We start from the raw sequence: 24713 nt of genomic DNA, 5'->3' as shown, positions 1-24713 counted from the left end.
CTGCCCCTGAAAGTAACCCTACTGGTCTGTTTGTGTTTTGGTCCGTGGTAGATCACGAGATATCTTGTCTTTAAATGATGTCATTTTTATGCTATTTTTTGCTTTTTTTCTAATCCCTGCGTTATTTCAGTAAAACTTTTGAGAACTGCATCACTTGACTACCAATGATAGTTACATTATTTGAACATTGGGGTTCCATATTCTCATTTAACATAGTACATTAGTTTTGAGCTCTGTCAGTTCTTGAGAACAATAGCTAATATTCTGTTAGCATTTAACTTAGGAGGGGGAAAGCAAACTAGTGATCAGAATGATGATTTTAAGGTTATACCGTATATCCCATGACCTACCACAGCTACAAAGAACTGTTTTATATGACTAGAAAGATGAAATTATCAACCTTTGAGTATTATAAATTTTTCGACATCATGATTCATGGTATCTTTGGTGGTAGCTGTAAAGGAGGAAAAAGCCCAAACCCACAAACTTGACAATAGTTAAACAGCTGGTGTGCTCAGATCACTGCCTAGCATGCTGAGCAGTAATGTCTCATTTTTTCTTGTGCTCCTGTCTGTGTGTCTGTACCCACCTGTTGTCTCTTGTTTTGTAGTTAATCTGTAAGCTCTTTGGGGCAGGGACTGTCTTTCTATGTGTTTGTACAATGCGTGGTACAATGAGGTTCTGGTCTGTGACTCGGACTTTGATACAGTCCCACCATGAAAATACATGATTCATAATAGATCAGATTTAAAAATAGTATTTGACTACCTTTTTTTAGCTCTTTAGAAAATTTTAAATAGCAAATCTTGGGCTCATGTGTAACTTTAATTCCTTCCAGATATATTGCATGAGGAAATAGTAATTTATGAGTCCATGTGTCTTCCAGCAGAACATTTCTGCAGCAGTGTGTGCTGTTGCAGTTAAAAAGTACAGCTTTTATTTGTTACTCAAGTTCATTTCAAAAGAAGAATTCATTGTTCAGCACTGAAAACTATGCTAACAGTGCATACTGGAATGGATTTAATTCATTTGCCAAAAACAGCAGAAGAGTCAATAAAAATTGTCATGGCAAGTAACAGAAAATTTTGTAGGTTATTATACAGTTGAGGGCTCAGTCACCAATCTTCAATATGTAGATTTGGTACCATATAACATGACATTGCAAATACATTGTATATTGATACATAAGCGACAATACCATGAGTTGGTGTCAGAAAGCTGGGTAGATTCTGAGATTTGCACTAGAGGATGCAAAACAAATGGTTTTTACTATTCTATTGGTCCCGGAGCAATCAGAAAATACATCCTAAATGTAAACCAATATCGTCTTAGAATGCTCAGAATTTTAAATAATAACCTCTAAACTTGCATTACCAGTGGGGTGAAGCTCAGCAGCTGTTCAATAGCTCACCGCAATTATTGCTCTATTGTTTAGGACAGGTTGGATAAATGTAAACTGTAAGACAAGTAAAACTTGATACTGCACATATATATTAAGACCTTGGTCATGTAACTGGATTGGCTAGCTCAGACCCTTGCACACAAGCAGAACTCCATTGATGATGATAGGAGTCCTTGTCAGCAGATCCAGTTATAGGATTGGGGACTGAATTTGTCAGTGGGTATGCACTGGTTCTTACTGGCTCAAAATTATGTCATTATTCATATGGTGTCATAGGTCTTCACAGTGCATTATGAACATAAGAAGAAACGCTATCCCTGGCCATGGATCTTATAGTCTATTATAGACAGTTAAAAAGTATTGAGAGACCATGCTGTGGTGAAAAAACTGTGGAGGAGAGAGGGAAACAATCCACAGACAGCAATTCTAACTTTTTTTAAAAATGTGGCTTTTAAAAATCCAGTCATTGGCAAAAGAGGGGCGGCAATGGGGAGCAACAAGGCAGCGATAAGTGTTGCAGTGAAAGATGGAGGAAATGAGTTTTTAAGGGTGCCTTTAAAGGAAGTAGGTGGATTGAAGAGAGGATGTTCCAAGTGTATGGGATGGTGACTGGGAAACAAGGTATGATGCTGTGAGAAACAGACAACTCTCAAGAATAATGGAGAGGATAGGGTGGACAATGTACAAAGTAGAATATAAGGAAATGATGACAGTAGAAATGTAGATAGGAGCAGAGTTATGGAGAACCTGGGAAGTAAGGAAGATGAGTTAGGATGTGATTCAGGAGGAGACAGGAAGTTGGTAAACAGACTCAAAGAGGAGAGAGAGACAGTCATAGTGAAGAGAGAGAAGATGATGATTTTTGTAGTGGTGTGTTATATGCATGGGAGAGATGGGAGGTCATGTGGCCAGAGAAAAAGAACCTGCAGTCATTGGGGCAAGAAATGACTGATGAGTTTTTAACAGTGGGGATAGAGATGAAGGTATGGTGATACTAAAGTGGCAAAGGAACATAGTCTTCTATGTCTAACCTGGTTTATCTCCACCTGACATGAGAGGAAAATAGACTCTTGAGGATTAGAGATTTGTGTTATGGAGGAGAAGAGGGACTTTTTTTCACTGTTTATTTTCATAGTGATGTTTCTTGAAAGACTAATATATTGTAGCTCTTTTTGAAAGTTATTTGGATTGGATTTCAATATCCAATACTTGTGTCCAAGACACATTATGGAAATGAAGTCTCTTTCCAAGGATTTGTGCTTTCTTTTTATTTGTTTCTGAGTCATGGAATCAAGGTTCTTTTAGTCATTGATGATCCAATGGCATTAGGGGTGTTAATCCCAGAGCCCTGGCCAAATCCCAACGCAGGTAATTACATTCTGTCTCCCTAGATTTCTCTGCAGTTTTTACCTTTCTTCCTAAACTGTTGTTTAGTGTGGCAGTGTTCTATTTAACCAGCTGCTGATGTGTACCTCAAAGTTGGCTGCATTTCAGTGGTACTGTAGGTGAATTGATTCCTACATAAGGCTTATTAAATATTTGTAAAACACTTTGAGATTCTCTGGCGAAAGGCACTCTAGGCATTGTTCTCATTAAAATACATTTAAATGAAGACGTTAACTTGACAACTTGTTTATTACCTTTGTTTTAAATTTTCTACTCTCGGATTTGTTATATTTCCTATCTGTTAAGATTGTCTGGAAACTGTGAGATCTTTCAGTATGGAACCCAGTAGAGTGTCACCAATGTATCCCTGACAATAGCATCCTCTAGACATTATCAGACTCTTCGGGTTTAGAACGTGGACGTTTGTCCAGTATTCCACCTATTCACCAAATTCAACTACGTTATTCAAGGGACTCTTGATATGTAGTCACTGGGGGCAGGGCCGGCTCCAGTGTTTTTGCCGCCCCAAGTGGCGGGGAAAAAAAACCCAAAAAACCCGCGATCGGCAGCACTTCGGCGGCAGCTCTACCGCCACTGCTTTATTCTTCGGTGGCAATTCTTCGGTGGGTCCTTCCCTCCGAGAGGGACTGAGGGACCCGCCGCCAAATTGCCGCCGAAGAGCCGGACGTGCCGCCCCCTTCCATGGGCCGCCCCAAGCACCTGCTTGCTGCTCTGGTGCTTGGAGCCGGCCTGACTGGGGGTGAAATCCTGACCCCACTTAAGACCATGGCAAAATTCCCATTGACTTTAGTGGAGTCATGATTTCAGCCCGGTTTTATTTTTCAGTTTTGTTTTTCGCTTGTCGTAGGTAGGATGAGACATGGCATCAATATGGCTGGGTTCTACTTTTAGTTCTTGCTTCTGAGAGAGGCTCACATGATTGGATTGGGTTTGCAGAAGACATCACAGATAAGCGTAGGAATTTCTTTGTATGTCATAATCTTGATTAAAGAAAAGTTAGTTCTATTTCAAAGACACTTTTTATATGACATTTGTGTGAATCTGGACCAGTTCATCTCTGTATTCTTTCCTCCCCCATGCTAGTGCTTTCCCTGGATTTTGAGGCATGTTGATCTTGAAGATTCTCTAAATGGTTGCCCGTAGCCACAGATAGAGTGGTATTCTCAAGTGCAGAGGTACACACGTTCTTTTACAAACCGCTGAGGAAAGCTGATGTAATTTCGCAATTAGACATCATGGCCTTATTTCTTTTGGGAGATAAAATCGATGGCAAAACAACAATAAAAGACTACATGTATTCTGGTAAATGTGAAATATCTGGCTCAGAAGTTGAGAAAACTGCCATGGCTATGTTTTCATATCTCATTTGTTTTGACTGTGATGAGATGTGATATGGCTGCCATAATAAGCTCTGCAGGGCATGTACACACTTTGTCTTAAATTGCCTTCATCATCCTACTGACCAACCAAGAAGGTCAGCAATTACTAGGGATTGCAGATGAGCCTGCTTGCAAGGGGCACTGGAAATGATAGCACAATTAGATATTATGTTTGCTTTTATGTTCTTTACAGTGGGGTGTCTTACAGTAACAGACAGAGTGCTATCAAAAAGGAGGCAATGCACTATAATTAGAGCTTTCTTTGATGTTAATTTAGCTAAGTTCACTGGCATTGTCATTGATAGCAATTATACCAAGTGTTTTCTGCAAGGGTATTTTAACATCATTTTATTTTTCCTGTGTATTTTTAAATATGATAGGGTTTTTGGCTATGTTCCTGGAACTGGAAATCATTATTTCTTACCAGCCCAGAGACCTAATACTGCCACGTATGTTCTTAGCTTGAAGATTTTTCTCAGTAGGAAAACGAACCAAAGCGGGTTCCCTTATTGCTGCAGGGCTGCAATTGTTGTCCTGGTATAGAATTATAATTATAATAATAATTAATGGAGATATCCCATCTCCTAGAACTGGAAGGGACCTTGAAAGGTCATTGAGTCCAGCCCCCTGCCTTCACTAGCAGGACCAAGTACTGATTTTGCCCCAGATCCTCAAGTGGCCCCCTCAAGGATTGAACTCACAACCCTGGGTTTAGCAGGCCAATGCTCAAACCACTGAGCAATCCCTCCCCCCAAATTATAAAATAATTTGTTTGTGACTTGTAAGTCAATGAAGCCTCTCCCTTTCATTTCTTGTTTGGTGTCTTGAGGCTTTTTTCTCTAAACATTGGAAAATAACTGGAATCTAAACTTGTTGGGAGTCTGACCCAGTACTTGTGCAGTGAACTTGTCCTGTGCTTCCACAGAATATGTTAGTCCCTCTCCCACATACTTCCTGCCTACCCACTCCCTTTGTTTACTTTTCTGTTCTTTGTTTTCAGTCAGTCTTTTATGCTGCCTATTATTCCTGGAGCCTACCTGATATTGTGTTTCAAATGACCACACTTTCTTCTGTTTGAAATCTCCACCTCTTGTAGCTCACATCTGCTCCAGAGCTGATCAAATATAAGCTTCCTGTGAAATGTACTTCATTCCTTTATGATAATGACATTTGTACATTCAATTAAAAAAGTCACTAAAGAAACCAAAGTACAAACAGCTTTTGCCTCTCCTTCTCTTCAGGTAGTTGCACACTCTATCTGCCTCCTTTTATTTACTATTGTCCTCCATTGACCCTCTGTGTCTGTCATTCTTATGTCTGTAATAACATTTTAGGTCCTGATCTTGGCAATTGTGTGCAGGTGGACTCTGATGTCAGTAGGGGCGTGCTCAGGGGCAGCAGACCCCCAGCACACAACAGGTTGTAGGATCGGGGCCTTAAGTTGTAAACCCAACAGGACAAGGACCATGTCTTTATATTTACATGTAAAATGCGGTACAAATGCATTGTGGTATGCAAATAGCACGTCACAGACCCTTCTTGTGATAGAGGTGTTCCAGAGTGGACTACTGGTTTTAATTTTGCTCTGTAGATTACATGGGTGAATCTCAAAATATTTGGAGCAGAAGACGATTAAAGAGTAATGTGGCTTGTATCCACCAAAATTTCGGGGCTTGCTTCCTGCTGCTCCAGCCTTGCATCTTGAGACATGCTCAGGTCAAATAACATCAGAGAAAATATGATAATCCTCCCCCAAAGCAGAGTCCAATGGTCCTGTATGACCTCTAGAAATGATAGGGATGATGCTACCACTGAACACGCTCCGAAGTATCAGTTATTTTGTCTTCAGTGAGGACGAAGATCATAACTAGTCCACAGGGCAAAAACAATTTTGTTTATAAGTTATTTTAGCCAAAAAAAGCTACTAATTTGCTTTCAAAAAGCACTACTCTTCTTCCCTCTCTCCCAATCTAAAATTACCATTCTGATAGTTTTTTAGGCCAAAAGAATTTTTTTTAAGGCATAAGCAATGATAATGGCCCTTTCAGATTATGTTTAAAAAGCTTCCATTACTGCTCACTTTGGCAAAGAAAAGGGATGGTGTGAGATCAGGCCTGATATAAATGGATGTAAATTGATTCTCTTCATTGGGTTGCACCTGCTTCCACCAAGGCCAAATTTGGCCTAAACTCTCTGGTTCAGAGTCCAGAAGCTAGAGAGAGCTAGTGGCGGCCTCGTGTTTTGTTGGAACGCAATGAAAATAAATGCATCAATTTTGTGCCTGGTTGCAGTGGTTAATGCCAGTTACAGTTTGAGCTAATCAGGCCTTTTACTGAATATCTAATTCCAGCTTCAATTCAAGTCAATAGAAGATTTTCCATTGAGTTCCATCTCTGGATGAACAGGGTCATGATTTGCATGACTTTGGGTAAATTTCCCTTTCAGGAACAACTGACAGAAATTGGGCTTTATAGATAAAGAGCTTGATTTGTATGAGGTGCTGAGCACTCTTATTTCCTCTTTGAAGACACTTTGAGCTGAGGGTACTCAGTAATTCTCAGGTCTCAGGAGGTATGAAATGTGCATAGCAAGACCTGTGAATCACAATCACCTCTGAGAGTTGATCTTTATCTAATAAATGAAGAATGTTTCAAAAGTAGCAGTGTTTTAAATATGCCATAATAAGGAACAATCAAAGTTTTATGAGCTAGGATCACTTTTAGAGCCTCTTGATTTCAGTGAGCAGCTTTCTGTTGACTTCAATAGGAAATCGATTGGACCCTTAATTCTGCTTAAAATTTATTTTAAAAATATTTACTGAAAATATATTTTTACACATATATGTTTCTCATGCATTCATCATCACTGTATGCAGGTGCCAAATAAAAAAAATATTCAGCATTGTCCTACAAAAACATTATTCTCTGTTCCACCCATGGTAGTGTGGTGATCCATAGATCTTCTGAAGTATTAAATTACAGCTGCCTCTGTGTTTCTATGTTTTTAATTTATAGTCCAGAAGCTAATGGACATGAACCTTCATTTAATGTACATACAGCAAACTAGCATGTAAATCTCACCCTGGCAAGTTTCACCAGCAATTGTATTTATTTAAGTTAAAATAAAAAAAGGAAGTAAATTCTGGACTGAAAAATTAGCAGACTCTTCCCCACCCTTTCCCACATTGTAAGACTAAATGTACAACTTTGTTCACATAACTGCTACAAACAGTTCACTATGTAGGCCAAATGCTCTCTAATGCAGTAAAATTAAGAAATAATATGCTTTGAAAGTGATTTATGAGTGTGGTTAAGCTGCCAGATTTACAAAGAAATAGTTCAGATCTTGGGAAGCCTCAGGAGTCACGTCAAAAATGAATTTGACCATGATTTAAACTGCTACTTTTCTTACATGACATTTAATATGTGTACTTTGGAGGCCCATATGTCTTTAATAAAATAGCATTAAGTTTTAAATATAATATGAATGCAGTCAGTTTCTAAATTCATAACCTTTTCCACAACTCCAAAATGCTAACCAATAAGGGAGTCATACATGCAATAAAACATAAACCTTAGAAAATAGCTTTTTATTAAAACAGTTAGACAGTTGGCAGCTGTGTTGTAATGTAATAAATACTTGCAGCCAATATGGGTTTATCAGTCTTTGTTTACACTGTAAGCAACTCTGACCAGACAACTAATTATAACTTGAGACCAGAGGTTAAAAAAAAAAAGTATTTATACTATGTCCAGTCAATGTATATTTGTTAGGTGACCCTTATAATGTTAAGAAAAGTAAGTTGTTTAATAAGGAAATGCTACAGTATGTTTCCCAGTTGTATTTGTACAGGGATATTCCATTTATTAGTGAGTTTATCCTTTAAGACTGTTCTGAAATATTAAGTATTTCAGAAATTATGAAATATATTGACAATATACAAAGAATTTTAGTGTTTAGTAAATGGAGGCCAAGTAAGTTTAGCATTTCATGAAAACAGAAATAAAGGAATCTGCTTTATACTGAATTTTATAGTTGATAATGAAAGAATGTTAACATTTAATGGGTATTGCTTTGCAATACTAGATATTTAATTTATTTAAAATGATATTTCTTAAGAATATTTTTGAAACAGGGGCTTGTGATATCAAAACCAAATTTCCAAACAGGTACTGCACTACTACAGATAGTTTGAACTTTTATTCAAAACAACAAATTCTGGCTTGCTTGCTATTCTGCACATTTGTCCAGCATAAAGACTACTTCACAGCCCTGCTACTGTAGTGCTAACCAAATATTCTCTGAGTGCAACATTGTAATCAAAGCTATTGAACTGGTATGAGAAGTCATACAGTTTAATAGGAAAAGGTAAATTTTATGCTTACTATTGAGAGGAGGGGGGGAAAAAACACTGGATTGCAGTACATTTCCCTTCCAAAACACACTCAACTGTCTGATTTTTGGTTAGTGTGGTTCTAGAAAAAATTATTAAAAAGTCTGCTTTGAGAAATCACAAAGCATATATTCAAATGCTAAACTGTAGTCCTCCAGAATTATGGGCTTCCCTAGAGCATCCAGAAAATTATTAACAGCATGTAATCCAGCTCAGTGTGAATGCATCTTTAGTCTGTTAGCCAAATCTTTACATAATACAAATCATTCTACCTATAAAGCACAAATATGTTATTGTTCTCAACAGGCAATTTAATGCAGCTATAGGGAGGAGAATAAGAGAAAAGAAGATTACAAGCTAGCTGATCGTGCTTTTATTTCTCTTAAATCTCTCTGCATTGCTCTGTGGTTATACTTGTAGAAAGATTGTATGTAACTATGATGTCTATATGATTTGGAAAGCAAATCAGCCTAAATATGAAGTTTCATTGGGTGTGTTTTTAAGTGATTTTATATATTTATTGCAAATGTACATTTTCCCCCAGAGCAGCCCTGAACCTGTAATCTTTTTTTTTGTAATTTTTTGAAGACTTAAATTTCACTATAGATAGCTCATTTATATTTGCCATCCTGTTGTGCAGCTTTATTCATAGAAGAGCTATTAAAGCTAATCATTTTCTGGGTTTTTTATCAAAAAGTAAGTGTGTGTTGGGAAGAAACATTCTCTATTGAAATAATACACAGCCACCGTTTGTTAACTATGTCTCCTAACATACTTAGGGATCAGGAATAAACTATGATGAGCACTATGCAAAAGAGCCTCAGAGTTTAACCAGTAATTCTGATAATCAAAAAGTGGGCTTTTTAAAAAAACACTTTCTCCAATATAGATGGGACTGCTCTTTCTCCGTTGTTATTGCATGCTGTCAAATTGTTTTCTTTGCTATGTCTTTTTACCACCAGGCTATGGAGTGTCTCAGTGAAGTGAAAGGAAGACCTGAAGGATGTTACCGCCTTCCCCACAGATTTTTAGTCTGAAGTTTGCATTTGTATCTATTACCTGCATTTATTTTGTCCACAGCATACCTGTCACTGTCACATATAAGTGCTTCTTGATCACCAACCCCTGGACCTATGTGTAAATAGTTCCGAAATGGATGGTAAACCATTGTCCTGACACTACATAGTTGCCTACAGAAAGTGTTTGTAATAGTTTTCTGTAAAACAAATTCAGTGAGATTTTTCCTCCCCTTTTTAAAAATAAAGGTACCAAGTACCAACTCTAGAAAAGTAAAGTCCTCTTTTGATGCAGAAGAATAGCTGTGACATGGGCAGTGACAATGCAAGTATCCCGCATGCTCCCACACAATTATGAATCCACCATGCCCTAGAGGAAGTTGAATATAGCTCTAGTGGAAAAACAGCCCTTCTGGATGGAGAGTCTGTACTGTTTACATATTTTGTAATGAGCTAAGAATAAAGTTGCCTTCTTATGGGGTAGTTGAAAACAAAATATAGAGGTTTAGATGGTGCTGCTGTTAGAGAGCAGTACTGACTTTACATATATTTTGGGTTGGATTTGTGCTTTCTCTTGCTCCAGATATGACCCTATATACCTTCCCAGAGACCTCTGTTTGGAAGCTAAATGAACTTAGAATCATGGTATCTTTTGTATTTGTCTTATGCTGCAGCAGCTAGGACATTAAACCATCACTCCAACTCTGCTCAAACTGATGACCATGCTTCCCTTTTATAAAGGTACCTGTTCTTGTAGGTTGCAGTAGAGGAGAAGAGGATTGTTTTTACATTATAAGGTGGTGACTGTTAATATCTTCATAGCTTTAATGAATATTGCTGTGATAACATTATTGATTTCCAAATGACAGTTATACAGATCTTAATGGTGACAGTGCAGTTTTGGAAGTTGTGGTGGTGTAACTGTAAATTGGAAAGAGCATTGTATGTTTTGTACTGAATCAATGGGTTTTGAGATTTCTTTTTAAACCTTATTCTTTTTGAGTTGCATTTTTATGAGTAGTCCCATGCAGTCAACATAGGTAAAGGCTGCAGAATTGGTTCCATAATCTTGTGTTCTCTGGTAGCTGCTTGGTCAAGTGTATCAATTGGAGAGTTAGAGTAAAAAGAGAAAATGACTAAAAACTGAGTTAATTAAAATGTCTATCTATATAACTTTATATTCAAAACCAAAAATATATCACCTTCCTAAATATAAGTACAAGAGCAGTGCTGAGTAAGAACAATCTTCTGGGTTATCGTTGGGCAGGTAACACATTTGATATTGGTTGTTTATTAGCCTGTAGAGAAGTGGAAGATAGTAATTTAAATTAGAGATGTAAAATACTGATTATATGAGGTCCATACTGCCTACCAGAGCAGCATGTATTCCCTCAGTAAAAGACACATTCAATGTTGAATGATGCAACGCTGGCAGGTCACTAACAGCTCCAAAGTAGGGAACGTACCAGAATGAAAGTATTTTTTTCTAATAATGTATGAAGCTCATTTTGGAGGTGGTGGGGAACAAATGAGAAGACAAGAATATGATATTTCTATAGTCACTTCCATTCTACTTCTGCCTTGAAATTAAGATTTTTATATTCACCAGTTTCTCTGGAGAAAGCTTCTGAAAAATTGCTTATGTGAAATGCCTTTTTCTTTTATGGCTACACATGAGCCCCACAGTAATTTTTTTACTGGAAGACTTGCTTGGTCCCCAAGCTTCTTTCTTTCTTTCTTTCTTTCTGTCCCCTTGCAGAATATGGTTTGGCCTTTTGGAAATTACTTAATACACGGTTCTCTTCTTCTTCAGAGTCTGGCCTTCTAGATTCTGCCGAGAATCAAAGGCCAGTGGCTAAGAAGGCACCATAGTGGCATTACTCAAGATTTATGGGGCTCTAATTAGACCTAAAATTCAATAATTCAAGCTCCATAAATCTCCCACTATGGTGAATTTTCATGCAAGAGACACTGTGGTCTAGGGGACACAGAGCACATGACTGAAAGCCAGGAGTATTCTTAGGAGTGTTACAGTTTGGAAGTAATTGTGTTGTAATCTGGACTTTCCAGAAGTCTGAAAGGAAGGATAATTGAAGTTTATTTTCAAGTTTTTATTTAGCTTGGCAATGTCCATTGAAAAGATATTTCTAGATAAGACATAAAATGGACATAAACTATCACAGACTGATAGAGGAAAGAGTATACAACTAGCATTGAGTCATATGGTGAAAAGGGCTATATAAGTATCTAGATGGATAGACAGAATGTGTGTCTGATTCCAGGAAGGAGGGACTTTTATGTTTCTATACATTATCTGACTTGGTAAAAAGGATGTCTTAATCAAATGCTAATATGCAACGCAAATTAAATTTATCTCAAAAGCAGAGAGTAGGACAGAGTCTATAACTGGCTGATTTCACATTACTCTCAGAAATGTTATTCCCAGATGTAATTCTGACAGGTTAAGGTAGATCCATAGTTGTGGCTGACAGAAGGCCAAGCAGCTTCTATTACATTGGGAAGAAGGCAAACGGTTCATTTATTCTGTAACTCAAGTGTTAGGACAGCTCATTTTTTGCCATGTGTGGGGTGAAATTAGCAATAGCAAAACTTCCATTGACATCAGTAGGGCCAGGATTTCACCCCAGATGTTTACTATCTAACATCATTTTGTTTCTGCTTTCTCTCCTGCATCTTGCCAAGAAATACTGCTTTTTTTTAATGTAACCTGAACTGGTGTGGATTCTTTAGGTCTGAGGGAATTGTATGCTGGAGCTTTACAAGGAAATGGATCTCTCTCCCCTTTTGAAGGAGAAGAGAGAGAATAACATGGAGAAGGCAACAGTCTTTCCAAAAGAGTAGTGGACACAGGAAAACCTGCAGGTACCACTGTGAGCACAAGACAGTGAAATATCCTAAGGGTGTAATGCATCATTACTGTTCTAGATGGGGGCTGGTAGTCTAGCCTTATGGGTACGATTGCCCAACACTTTCCATTATAAGACCTTGTTTTCTGTTTTATTTTATATGGTGTTATGGTTTAATCTCATTGTGAAATGGGTTATTCTAGTGCATTTTTCCCTGCATATATTCATAAATATTCTTGGATTATGTTATCATTCCTTCAGGATTTGATTTTTTTTTTTTGAGGGGGAAGATAAGAGCTGTGTAGTCATTGCAGTTTTTCATGTTCTTTCCTCAGTTTCTGTATATGATAAGGGTGTTTAAAAAGCCTTTGTCAACTCTTCTTCTCTTGCACAGTCTTTATAAATATTTATATAACACCATTAAGAAGAGCTAATCCATTAGAATGTTTTAGGTTAAGATTAGCACTCATTAAACCTATTTAGCCAGATACAAATTTGCTCTATTTAATAATAACATTAAAGAGACAGGGCTCCTTCATCAGATAGTGCTAGGATCCATATAAAAGGTTTATTGATGTATAACTATCAAATTAAACTTGTCTTAGAATTCATGGATGTGGCAGTTAGAATAATTACTCATTTCATTCCTGCCAGATTAGCTTGTTTGCCCTTGAACACCAAAGTTCCTTCCATATGTCAAGATTATCATGGGATGGTCCCCCTTTCTTTATGCATATGGCTAAAAGTAAAAGGCTGATAGACGAATGCACCACAATTGATGCAGCTTTTATTCCTTTTCAATCCTTTCCTCTTCTATAATACAACATATAAATTGTTCCTGTATTATGACTTTCATGCAAAAATATCACATTGATTTGCAGCTGATTGCATGTAAATATGTGTAGATCAGTATAATATTTCCTACCTCTAGGAGATGTGCTAGACAGGAGGGAATTAGGTTCCAAGTAGTAATATGCAGTCCACAATGTGTTTGGTTTGGATGCTTGCTGAAATTTATTAATGTCTGTTGAGGCCTTCCTTTGCTGTTTACATCCTCCCACCATCATCCCAACCCAACCTGATGATCTGAAGAACAAAAATACATTGTCTCCTATGTGACTCAACCCATTTCAGACCTTAGATATTTGATTAGAGTCCTGAAACATCAGAATTTCCTGATAACGTTGTCTCTGTAACCACAGCTTTAGGGGTGGGATTTCCAGCAGCCTAATTTTGGTCCCATTGAAGTCAATTGAGGTTTTAGTATTAGCTTAAATGGGAGCAGAGAGAGACCTAAATTGAACACTTTTGAAAATTCCACCCTAGATAACCTTAAGAGATCTGCAGGATGCGTATTCTTACTGCAGCTTCTTCAACACATTTTTCAAAGATAGTTCATGGGGCTTTACTTTGGAGTAACAAATCACTTACACCACTTGGTGATTAGCAAGGGATTTAATTGAAAGAATAGGAAACCAATGGACTACATAAATTTGACAAGAAAGTAAACAATACAAAACTGAGTAAGAAAATCATGTGAATTATCTCAGGAAAATGGAAAATATGAGCCAGATCATTTAAGTTGAGTACATATGTCATTAGAAAATTGAACCAAGTCATTGAAATTAATTATGTAGGTGTTCCTCAGAATAGAGAGACTTTCTCAAAAAGTCTCTGAACTTTAGCTAAAGAAATTTAGAAAAAGCATGAAAAAAATGTGATATTGCATAATCATAATGAACCATGCATTCATGTCATCCAATTAAATGTGGTGTCCAACTACTCTGGCTTTTCTGTTGTCAAACCACTCCTAAGAAACAAAATCCAAACGTCAATTAGACCATGGATCAGAAGCCTCTAGTTTACACAGTACATGTCTGAAAGACAGCCTATAAAAACCAAAGTATAAAAGAGTGGTTCATTTGAATCTATTCTTCCAACTGCCGGGAAGAATCTGATATGCTATAACTTCTCTTCAGATGTTGTGATTATCTTGTAGGTGGCTTACAAGGATTCTACAAATGGAATTTATCCTGGCAAATGGGGGCAGGGTAGTATTTGGGTATGAGGCAATAAGAAAGTTAAATTTATTTCTCCAGAGGGATCAGAAAATGCTAGTTCACCATGCTGAAAATGGTAAGGAAAGAAAATGATTTGATCACAGAAAGGTTATGTAGCAGGAAGAGTCTTTGTTGAAACCTTTTTAGTGCTACAGAGTCCAGACCTCCTTGGAGACGTATTGTATTTCCCAACCACCTCACTAGTTTAAAATACATGAAGGCAATATATATGCATGAGAAACATGGCCAGATCCTTAGCTTGTGACAACTGTCACAGCTCATTTGAAGTAAGTGGAGTTATCGCAGTTTACACCAGATGAGGATCTGCCCTAGGATATCTGGACACTCAGTGAACTTAGGTCCTTACCTCATGTTTTCACTTCGATATTTTTGTATAAATTTAATCCTATTTAATAATTGTAACATTTTTAGCTCTGTTTAAAAATAAGCCTTTCTCGGTAAATGTTGTTCACTGAACAGGAATATAACTTTAAAAAAATTATATACTTAGTAGAAACTGAGATTTGCATTTTATGACTGTATTTGACTGGCTAGTATTAGGGATGATGGCTGAAACACTTTAAGTTTTACAAGTCATCTCAGTGATAACAAGAGGTCACACAACAAGGCCAGCATGCACAGATCAACCTCATTTGAAGAGCTGACTCATGTTTTTCATATAAATCATATGGAATTGCCTATTATGAACACCCTGTAAAACTCAAAAGGCTTTATGATTTTTAATAGCTACTGCAATAGTGATTTACTAGCTAATCCAGGACAAAATATGCTGCAGTATATGCTTTGAGTATATGTTACCCTATCTGCCCAAATAATAGTACATAATCAGCTGTGCACTTTAAAAATAAATGTAATACATACTACTTTACATCTTCAGAGTAGATTTGGCATTTAACGTTTACTTATGACTTAAATTAACTTGATTAGTGAGAAACTTGCAAAGTTGAATCATGTATTAATTTTTTTCATGCATGTGATCTGTCACTTTGCTAACCTGTGAACTACAGTTACATTGCAACAATGGTAATCACAAGGTAACTGCAGTTTATTCATACTGAAGACTGTCTTATTAGGATAAAAAATAAAGTTTGAAGTGACATTTTTGTAACGATTGTGATAAAACTTTATGTATCCTAAATGTATTCAGTGTAAGACGTTTATAGTGGCCCCGGTGGAATGTTAATATACACTTTTATATAGATAAAAGAGGCAGGTAGGCTTGATTATATTACCCAATATAGAATAGAATTTCTTTTAGAGTTTGAGTTTTGCTTCCTCTGTTCTAAATGTCAGAACCAGTTTAATATTTAAAAAAAAATTTTTTTTTTTTACGTGAATTCAGAGCTCATTAAAGGCAATGGACTGGCAGCATTGCAAAGAGAAGTTAGATCCACCAAATAAGTACATGGAACTATGTCAGTGTATGTCCACCCCATCCCAAAATAATATGCCAATATGCTTAAACCCTAGTCCAGAGACAGCACGTCAGTGGGTAAAAACCTCCATGTCAATTCAGTTCTTGGCCTTTCTTCTGAAATTGCCAGCATGAATGCTAATAGCTGATGACTGTTATTAACAATGTGGGTGTCTGTCTGTCTAACTGGTGTTTGATACAATCCAATTATTTCATGTAGTACATAGAACAATCAACAAGAGGTCTTGATCACTACTAATCTGGACTTGGATTCTAATGGTGGACCAGGAGCTAGAAGGGTCAGTATTTAATTGTCAGTCTTTTGAGCTATCCAGTATGACACAGGTGTAGTTTGACTTTTATTTATTTTTATTAAAAATAAAGATTTAGTTTATGCTCTTGGAGGAACAAGTATGAATTGAAATTCTCAGACATCCTACAAGCAAGTAATAATGCATACTTTCCGCAAGGAAAATTTATCCCAAAGAAATTCAGTATTAGAAAGACCATTTTCAGTTTAGAGATTATTCTGACTCCTGTTAGAACACCTCAAAATCTGCAGAAATTTTTTAGAGGTTTTGCTTTAGGTTCAGCAGCTTTTAAAAAGAAATCTGCAGGATTTTTTAATGAAAATCCATCCAGAAGCAGAGAAGCACATTAAAACGTATGTTGTTGCTGAGTGATTTTAAATAAAAATGACTTTTCATCAGTCATTTAAAAAAAAAAATCAACCCCCACTTTTCTTCAGTCTTTCCAATCCCTCCATAAATCCACTTTACCTGAGAGATCTTCCAGGTCTGTCAATTTTCTCTCTTTGCCCTTCTCCTTAGAGTAGTATGCCGATGCTTTGTACCTCGTTTCTGTGGAATGATATTTCAAGGCTATCCAACTATGCTGGATGACTCATATTATCTGGTTATTTCATTGCTGTAGTTCTAAGCAGAAAATGTTCCTTGGAGCTATTGTCTGATTGCAGATTCTGGAACACAAAGCACTGGGCTGCTTTGTGATTTGAAGTGTAGACTTGCCAATAAAATACCTTTTTTTTTTATGAAGAGGCTGATCTTCAGCTGATGTAAATTGTCATAGCTCTATTGAAGTCAATGGAAATATGACCATTTATACCAGCTAAGGATCTGCCACAAAAACCTATTTCTTTTCCAGAAATATTAGAAATACCAAAAATCCACAAATAAGTCTTAAACTGTGCAGCATGTATTCCCAGTGGCCTTTCTCCCATGATGAAGTTTATAGCATAGAGTAGCTGTATTTCTCTTATACACAAGTGCAATCTTTCCATCAGTTGCATGCCCGTGAAATTGTGAAATTCCCTTAGGTGAAATTGTGGCCCTATTTAAGTTAAAGGGAGTTTTGCCATCAATTTCAATTGGGCCAGGATTTTCATCCCTTGTGTCTTCAGAGCCTTAGGCTTGGCCATACAAAAAACCCTCTTTGTTCAAGTCCTAATCTTGGCAGCAATTCAGATCATGAGCCATTTTCAGGATATTTTATAAACATCTTCAAGTTCCATTTGGCTGTTCTGAAGTTACAAAAAAGTTCTGTTTGTTTGTTTTGCTTTTAAGTATCGTTGTCTGATGTATTTTCTCCAGTTCCTGTAGGTCCAGTGGCTTTTAGTTTACTTTGAAATATGGCTATTCTGTCTTCACAATTACTTTTACTTAAATGTCTTTTTATTTAGTAAGCTCATTGCAACAGCAACAACAAATTCCAGATATGGAATAGACAGTAAAATATGATTTGTGCAGAAAAAGGAAAACCATGGCTGAATCACTGATCAGTAAATTTGGCAGTCCTGTGGTGCATTGTACCTGCTCACTCTCCTCTCCCACTTCAGTCTTTCAACTCCTGTTTCATAAGACACATCTAGAGGTACCTCTACACTTACAGTGGCATGTAAAGTACAGACATTTCTTGCCCAGCTATAATGGGTATAAATAGCAGTATAGACGGTGAGGCACACCTTAGAGGAGTAGAGTAGAGTGTCCTACAAGCCTGAAACCTAGGGTATATGCTCTACATTCCCAAGCAGTGCTTTCCACGTCTACACTTCTATTTTGGCAGTGTAGTGTCCTGGTGCATACCCCCTCCAGAGCCTTTCACCGCCACCGAGAAAGGCTCCAGAAGTGTGGAAAGGCTCTGGCAGAGGGGGAAGCAGTGGCAAAAGGCTCTGGAAGCTCCCCACTTTCCTCGCTGCCATGAAAGGCTCCAGGGCAGGGAACTTCTGGAGCCATTCATGGCCATGTGTAGCTACACACCGATGTGGATGCAGTCCATTTTCATTGCGTCGTGTATCTACATGTACCCTACATGCCGACATAAGTGAAAGATAAGGCTTATGTGGAGTAAACTGGAGTTTGCATCTTAATACTGATTTTCTTCGTTTTTGACCATTGAGGATGAATATTCTTAACATTGTATTAATTTTTCGAATATTGGTTGGTGGAAAATCCAGAGTGCTCAATGATCTCCAGACATCCATAGCACAAGGCTATACTAGTCAAATAGTAATACTTTGCACTTGTATAAACATTACATATTCAATGTGCTGCACAAACATTAATCCTCACAATGCCTTTGTGTAGATAAGCCACTTGGAGATAATGCTCCTGACTTAAGCAGGCATAGTTGTTCTGTTACATGAATGGAGGAAGTAGGACAGGAAATGCATTCAAGGACAATTAAATGAACTAATTTCTTAGAAAATCATTTCCCATTTATGTTGCTGTAAATCATTTAAACAAAACTCAACACTATAATTACCAATGGTCTCTCTTCTTTGAAGATGTTCTCAAAAAGTTGATGGGTCACTGGCAGCATATGGAGATCCTATCAGAATTGTGCTAGTGAGTTAATTTCTGATTCCATATTCCAGCACACTTGAGGACGCTGAATTCAGTCTCAGGAGAGAAGTGATAAAGATACTTTCCCAATTAAGATCAGACTGCAGTGTAGCAATAGGCTACAGAATGAAGCCAACACTATTCAAGCTAGAAAATAACTCTCAATGACCATGATTTGGCAGATAGTTGAGATCTCAATTCTGGAGGCACATGCAGCCTTACATATTTCAGAGTGGAAATTTTCATACCTAATTTAGTAAACCCATAGTTAAGAGTTTGTCAGGATTTCAATTATCAGCTCTCTGGTTTCAAAAGTTTAATGCTTGGCCATAAAATATAATTTTGGTCTGAAACCCATTTTCTAAACTCTCTGCCCAAGGAGTTACTGGAATATAAACACATAAGATTAACAGAATGACTTATTTATACAGATGCAACTGTATGGAGAACTCCTGTGATTCCAGGATTGTTCAGGAGAATTAAATGTGCTGAAGGGTAAAGACAAACACTGTCTATGAAGAAAGCAGCTAAAATGTAATGTGTAATCCTACTATAAATAGAAAACATTATCCAAAAATGTAAAGGCATATGACTGAAAACAAGAGAGACTGGTGTTCAGACAGCAAGCAGACAGCATTACACTGTCTTTTCAGTGTGTTTGTAAGAAAATCTGAACCGGTTAACAAATTTACTTTTCTCCAAAAGAACTATTAAAAAAGGATATTTTATTAGCAGATTTGTATAAGCTTCCCACTTGGTGACAGTGAAAATTATCATTCATTAGGTATGTGATCGCCACAGCATATCTCCCCAGTCTTTTCTCAACTAAAAGAAGACAGTTAATGGTTAAAGGTAGAAAAGAGGGAACATAATAAAGGATAAATTAACAAATCTGGGGAAGTGAAAAGTCAAAATCTGTAAATTTTATGTGTACTTTAAACCACAAACAGAATGTTAATACATCTTTCACATTAACTGTATCCTAACTAAAAATACAGAGTATAACATGAGACAACACCCACTGGATGGTTAGGATGTTTTCTGGTTTAGAATAGCAAGTGATAAATGTCCCTTTTGTTAGACAAAGGGGGGACTGTGAAACAACTTTTAAATAGATTAAATGAAAACTTATTTTTAAAATGAATGTAATGTCAACAATGGAATCCTATCCAGGTCAACCAAAATTTAAAGAAAATTAAGCAGAAATTTGAAAGAGATTTGGCTCCAACTGCCATAAATTATCTTCTTCTATCATATACACCTCTTCTGTATCGTATCCAGCAAAACATGTGCTGTGCTTCTACTTGGGTTACCTCATAGGTCAACTTCCAGATAAAATATTTCTATAGAGTCTTTTACATGCTTTGTAACCCACGATATATAATTCTGGAATGTAAATAAACTTTCTTTATGTAACATCTGGCTAAAATAGATTGTAAGTGTTGCAACTTGCTATGTAATGAAATGTATAGTCTAGTTTTTAGCTCAGTGGTAAAGGCCCTTGCCAGTGACTTAACATATCTGATTGGACCCAATGTAACTGGGCTGCACGCTTGCCAAAGCAGCTGTAGGTTTGGCTTCTGAACTAGAGAAGGGTTCTTTGAAGCTGGACTTGCCTTGTACGGTTGCGTGGTGACGGGATCTGAAGAGCAAGAGCAGGAGCAGTGGCAGGGGTTTCCTCACACAGGCTACCACTTTCCCTGTCCCAGAAACATGTTGTGTATTTTCTGTTCTGAAACAACCTCCAAGTTTTTATGGCTAGATTACATTGGGCTAATTCTGATTTAGTTCCTCCTGGTTTGGTGACATTTAATACTACACTGTTGTTGCCAGTCAGATGCCTGCAAGCCTTTTAGATTTTTCCAGATTAGAAGTTATAAGATGTTGCTATTCTTTTGAATTTCTGACAAGCCTTATAACTCATTCACTCATTGGACAATGACTGGAGTGCCCACAACCAAACTTTGTTTTGTGGACTGGGCAAGTGTAGGAAGGAAAGCAACTCTAAGAGCATTAGGTTCTCCCTCCGCTACATTCCCCATAAACCATGACCTGTGCCAGATGCAAGTGCATGGTTGCACTGATTGGTTACTTTGTTCTTTGCAGCCAGATGTCTCTGTGTTAGAGTTGCTCAGGTCCCTACAGCTGGACAGTCGTTCAGAAGGATGTGCTTGAGGAAGAGAAAAAAGGTGTTCTAGATTTGGAAACTGTCCCCCATCCACGCCAAGCCTGAGTCACATGGGCAGCACCAAGTGGTTGCTTGAGGCTTTGTACACATCGTCCATCTCACACTTTCCCCCTGTGTCCCTGTAAATTAAGATCTTTTTTTCATTTCTGCCAGAATGTTTAATGATGTCTTCATGTGTGCATGCAATCCCTGACAGTGAAGAACTCATTTCATAAGTCCTATATATCAGTGCTACTGGGAAATCCTTGAAAGGCATGGAGAATTTCCACTTTTATACTTTCATCTAATTTCACAACATTTGTTCTGCAGGGCCAGTTGCTGCACCAATTTATCCTTCTTGCAGGACTGCCCAGAGACTGTCTGTGGCAGAGGGACTCAGGCAGCCAGAGTCTATTCTCACTCTTTCTCCATAGTCCTGGAAAGTATAAACTGCAGTTTCAGCTGAGCTTGGAGTTAAGCTGTGTTTTTACTCTTATGTCGCTGACTCTTAGTTGTCCAGTAGTTCCTGTAAGAAGGGAGGCAGAGAAATGGTGGCCACCATAATAATGATAATTAATTATTAATAAAATAAATTAATAAATTGTGCCAATTTTTACATAGGTAAAATATTATTGGGCACACAATGATTAGAAACATAATTCTGCATTTCTGTGTGTAGAAGGGATTTTAAGTAACGGCTTGTTAAAAATCACATCTTTGTGTGTTGGGAAATTTAACACAGGACTTGGAGAGAAAGGTTTAAGCTTTGTCTTTGAGAGGGATGAGGGGAAGAAAGTGTTGGCATGAATCATTTGAGCTTAAATCTGAGTGGGACCTTTAATTATCCCTGATCCAAGTCTATTGGTTTGCAACCTGAACAAAAGAGCTTCAATCATATTAGGCACAAGAGACAAGAAAATCAAAGTGTGATGTGTGTAGCGATGTAACTTTTGTTATCTTGTTTTCTGTGTTTTGCACCTTTGAGTTTCTAGGAGTCTACTAAGCAGCTTCCACTTTATGAGGTCGAATCGCGGCTGCAGCCTGCTACAGAGGGGAGATACACACTGTGTGCTTTCTCATGGAGACTTTACACTTCTTTCTTTTTTGTTGCTTTCTTAAATCTAAAGCAAACCATTAAAACTGAAAGTATAAGGCTGGGGTTTTTTTTGTATGTAGCAAACATAATAAGAAACAGAAATGCTACCTAAATGTACCTTGTACCAAAAGGGAGGATCCCAAAGTGAGATAATTAAAATTTACCTAGTCAGGGAAGCTAGACGATGTCATCTGACTTTGTGAGAACTTTAGAGAGAGGAGGGGGTAAAGGTATGGGTGATGCGGAGACTGAATCCATAAAACCAGACCATAAGGATAGTTTCTCTTGAATTTTGTCTCTTCCAGTTTCCAGGTCACATGCTTACAAGAGATACAGAGGTCTAGAGGAGCTCTCAAAGCAACCCGACTGTGTGTTTTAATAACTGCATCTTTACCTCTTGTAAATAAGCTTTCTGCCACATTACCAATGCTTTCTATTCAGTTTTTCAGTAAGGTGTGCACTGTACAATCTGTATTTATTTTGCTTATTTCCTCTATTGGGTTTTAGCCATGCAAAATAAATGCTGTATTTATAATCCCCTTTGACTGCAATATTTCAAGGACATTGCCTGTTGGCCTTCCTCTTGGAAGCTCCTTTCCAAGGATTCTTTATGAGCAGCTCTGTTAGTCCTGAACAGAGGTGTGTTTGAGTTGCCGCTCTGGAATCTGTCCAGATGCTTGTCCTGAACTTAAAACATGTAATTTTTAACTACTTTGCTGTGACCTTGAACGTTCATAAAAGATTTTAGTTTGTGTCACATGTGTAAGGTCTGAAGGGGCAATGAAGTAGAGGTTTCTGAGAAAGGAGTTTGTGCCCATCAGAAAAATATTTAGAAAATTGATTTTCCATTGTTGAAATCACCGTGTATTGTCAGATACTTGTATGATTAACAGGTTATAAAAATTAATTTATTTTACCCTATTCTTCAAGATTGTTCTTTTATATAACCATATCACTTTTAAGGAATGATTTGTCTTTTTGTTACAATATCTGTGTTATTTAGAAAGTTTCCCTAAATTTTAATTGAACTCCCTTCCATGAGGGGATAGCCTGTGGCTTGTCTTACGCTAGATGGGAATTGAGAAGGTGTTAAAAATCCAAAAGGACTTAGACCTCACAAACACAATGTGATGTTAAACAAACAAACAAAACAGGCTGAGCTACAGCATACATTAATTAGGCTTAGAGATGGGCCTCAGAGGCAGTTATAAATCGAGATCCAGTTTTAGTGTAGACTAAGCTTTCAGATTGTGAAGCACCTTGCTAATACCTGCCCTTACTGTGGGGAAAGCTTGTCTGTGTCTGCCGGGATCAGGACCACAACTCCACTGGCAGCGCAAACACTTCCCTCTAGGCCTATGCAAGCCCCACTTTCTCTTCAGGCTAGTGATAGGCATGGTCCAATCCCTGAATCCTCCAAGCATCCCCCTCGAGAGTCCAGGCCCTGGTCCACTGGATACTCACAGTATTCACAGATTCACTGCTTCCAGAAAAGCAGTGCACCCCAGCTTACCAGTTCCACCTCAGGACCCTGCTCCACTTAACACACAGCACTTGGAGATGTTTATGGTGAAAACTAGTACAACTTCATTTAACAAAGTATAGAGTTGCAAGTGATAGCAAGTAGAAGTATTGGAACCAAACAGTTACATATAAAATAAAGTCATAACACTCATTCTAGAACTTAGAATTACTTAATTAGAACTTTCATGTCTCCCTTGCTCACCTAAAGTCCTTCATTTTACAGCCAGTGTTGGCTTTGACCTTCCATTAATGAGACAAGTCACACTGTCGGCTTGCCCCCTCGGTGAAAGATCCTGGCTGTCTCTTGGTACCCTTAGATATTTCAGGATAGTCTTTTGTTTTTACATAACCAGGACACCTGCTGTTGATTGTTTTGTTTTTCCTGTTGCTTCCTTCTCTTATTGATTTTGCAATCTTTCGATTAGCCTCAGGCTTGGTATGCAAATAGACTACCGTCGTGAAATGGACAATACACAATGATCAGACACAGGGATGAGTATCTGTTATCCCCTTCCTGAAAGGAACATGTCCAAGACATGTCACCTCCTGTTTACCTGCCTTAAGGATGGAATTTTCAGTATAGACACATAACTCCTTAAATATTATCTGTTCATACATTTTGCAATGATTATGGTAATCAGTGGGCTACTGGCTCTCTGTAGAGACCTCTCTTTGGTGAATCATCATTCACATATCTGACCCAGGGGATCCCTGTGAAACTCTATGTACCTCTTGTACCCCCTGCCCTTTGGCACCAAGAGGTTCTTGGGTCAAATGAAGGTTTGGGGTTCAGTTTTGAGGATGAATCAGGGCTACAATTTGGGTTTGAATTTCATAGTACTCAAATCAAACAAGCTGTTTTTGTGAGCTTTTGGCCACTTCCTTAGTGGAAATGGAAAATAGGCACCTTCCAACTTGAACTTGACATTGTACCAAAAAAAAGAAGAGGAGACAGATTTGATTCTAGGAACAAAATAGGGTGACCAGATAGCAAATGTGAAAAATCGGGAGGGGGGTGGGGGGTAATAGGTGCCTATATAAGAAAAAGCTCCAAAAATCAGGACTGTCCCTATAAAATCGGACATCTGGTCACCCTAGAATAAGAT

At 37.7% G+C, this 24713-nt stretch overlaps 1 protein-coding gene across 1 annotated transcript in view; it reads left to right on the top strand.

Moving 5' to 3' along the window:
* The window catches only part of LOC112106593 (leucine-rich melanocyte differentiation-associated protein), a 565421-nt gene extending 543185 nt beyond the window's left edge, over window positions 1–22236 (top strand). Inside the window, 2 exon segments of the mRNA XM_029912012.1 lie at window positions 21980–22145; window positions 22148–22236. Coding sequence (XP_029767872.1) covers window positions 21980–22145; window positions 22148–22236 — 255 coding nt within the window.
* Window positions 22237–24713: the final 2477 nt, after the last annotated feature.

Source organism: Terrapene carolina, unplaced genomic scaffold (genome assembly GCF_002925995.2).
Source record: "Terrapene carolina triunguis isolate 2854851 unplaced genomic scaffold, T_m_triunguis-2.0 Scaffold148, whole genome shotgun sequence".
Lineage (NCBI taxonomy): Eukaryota > Metazoa > Chordata > Testudines > Emydidae > Terrapene > Terrapene triunguis.
This window is presented reverse-complemented; position numbering and strand designations above follow the sequence as displayed.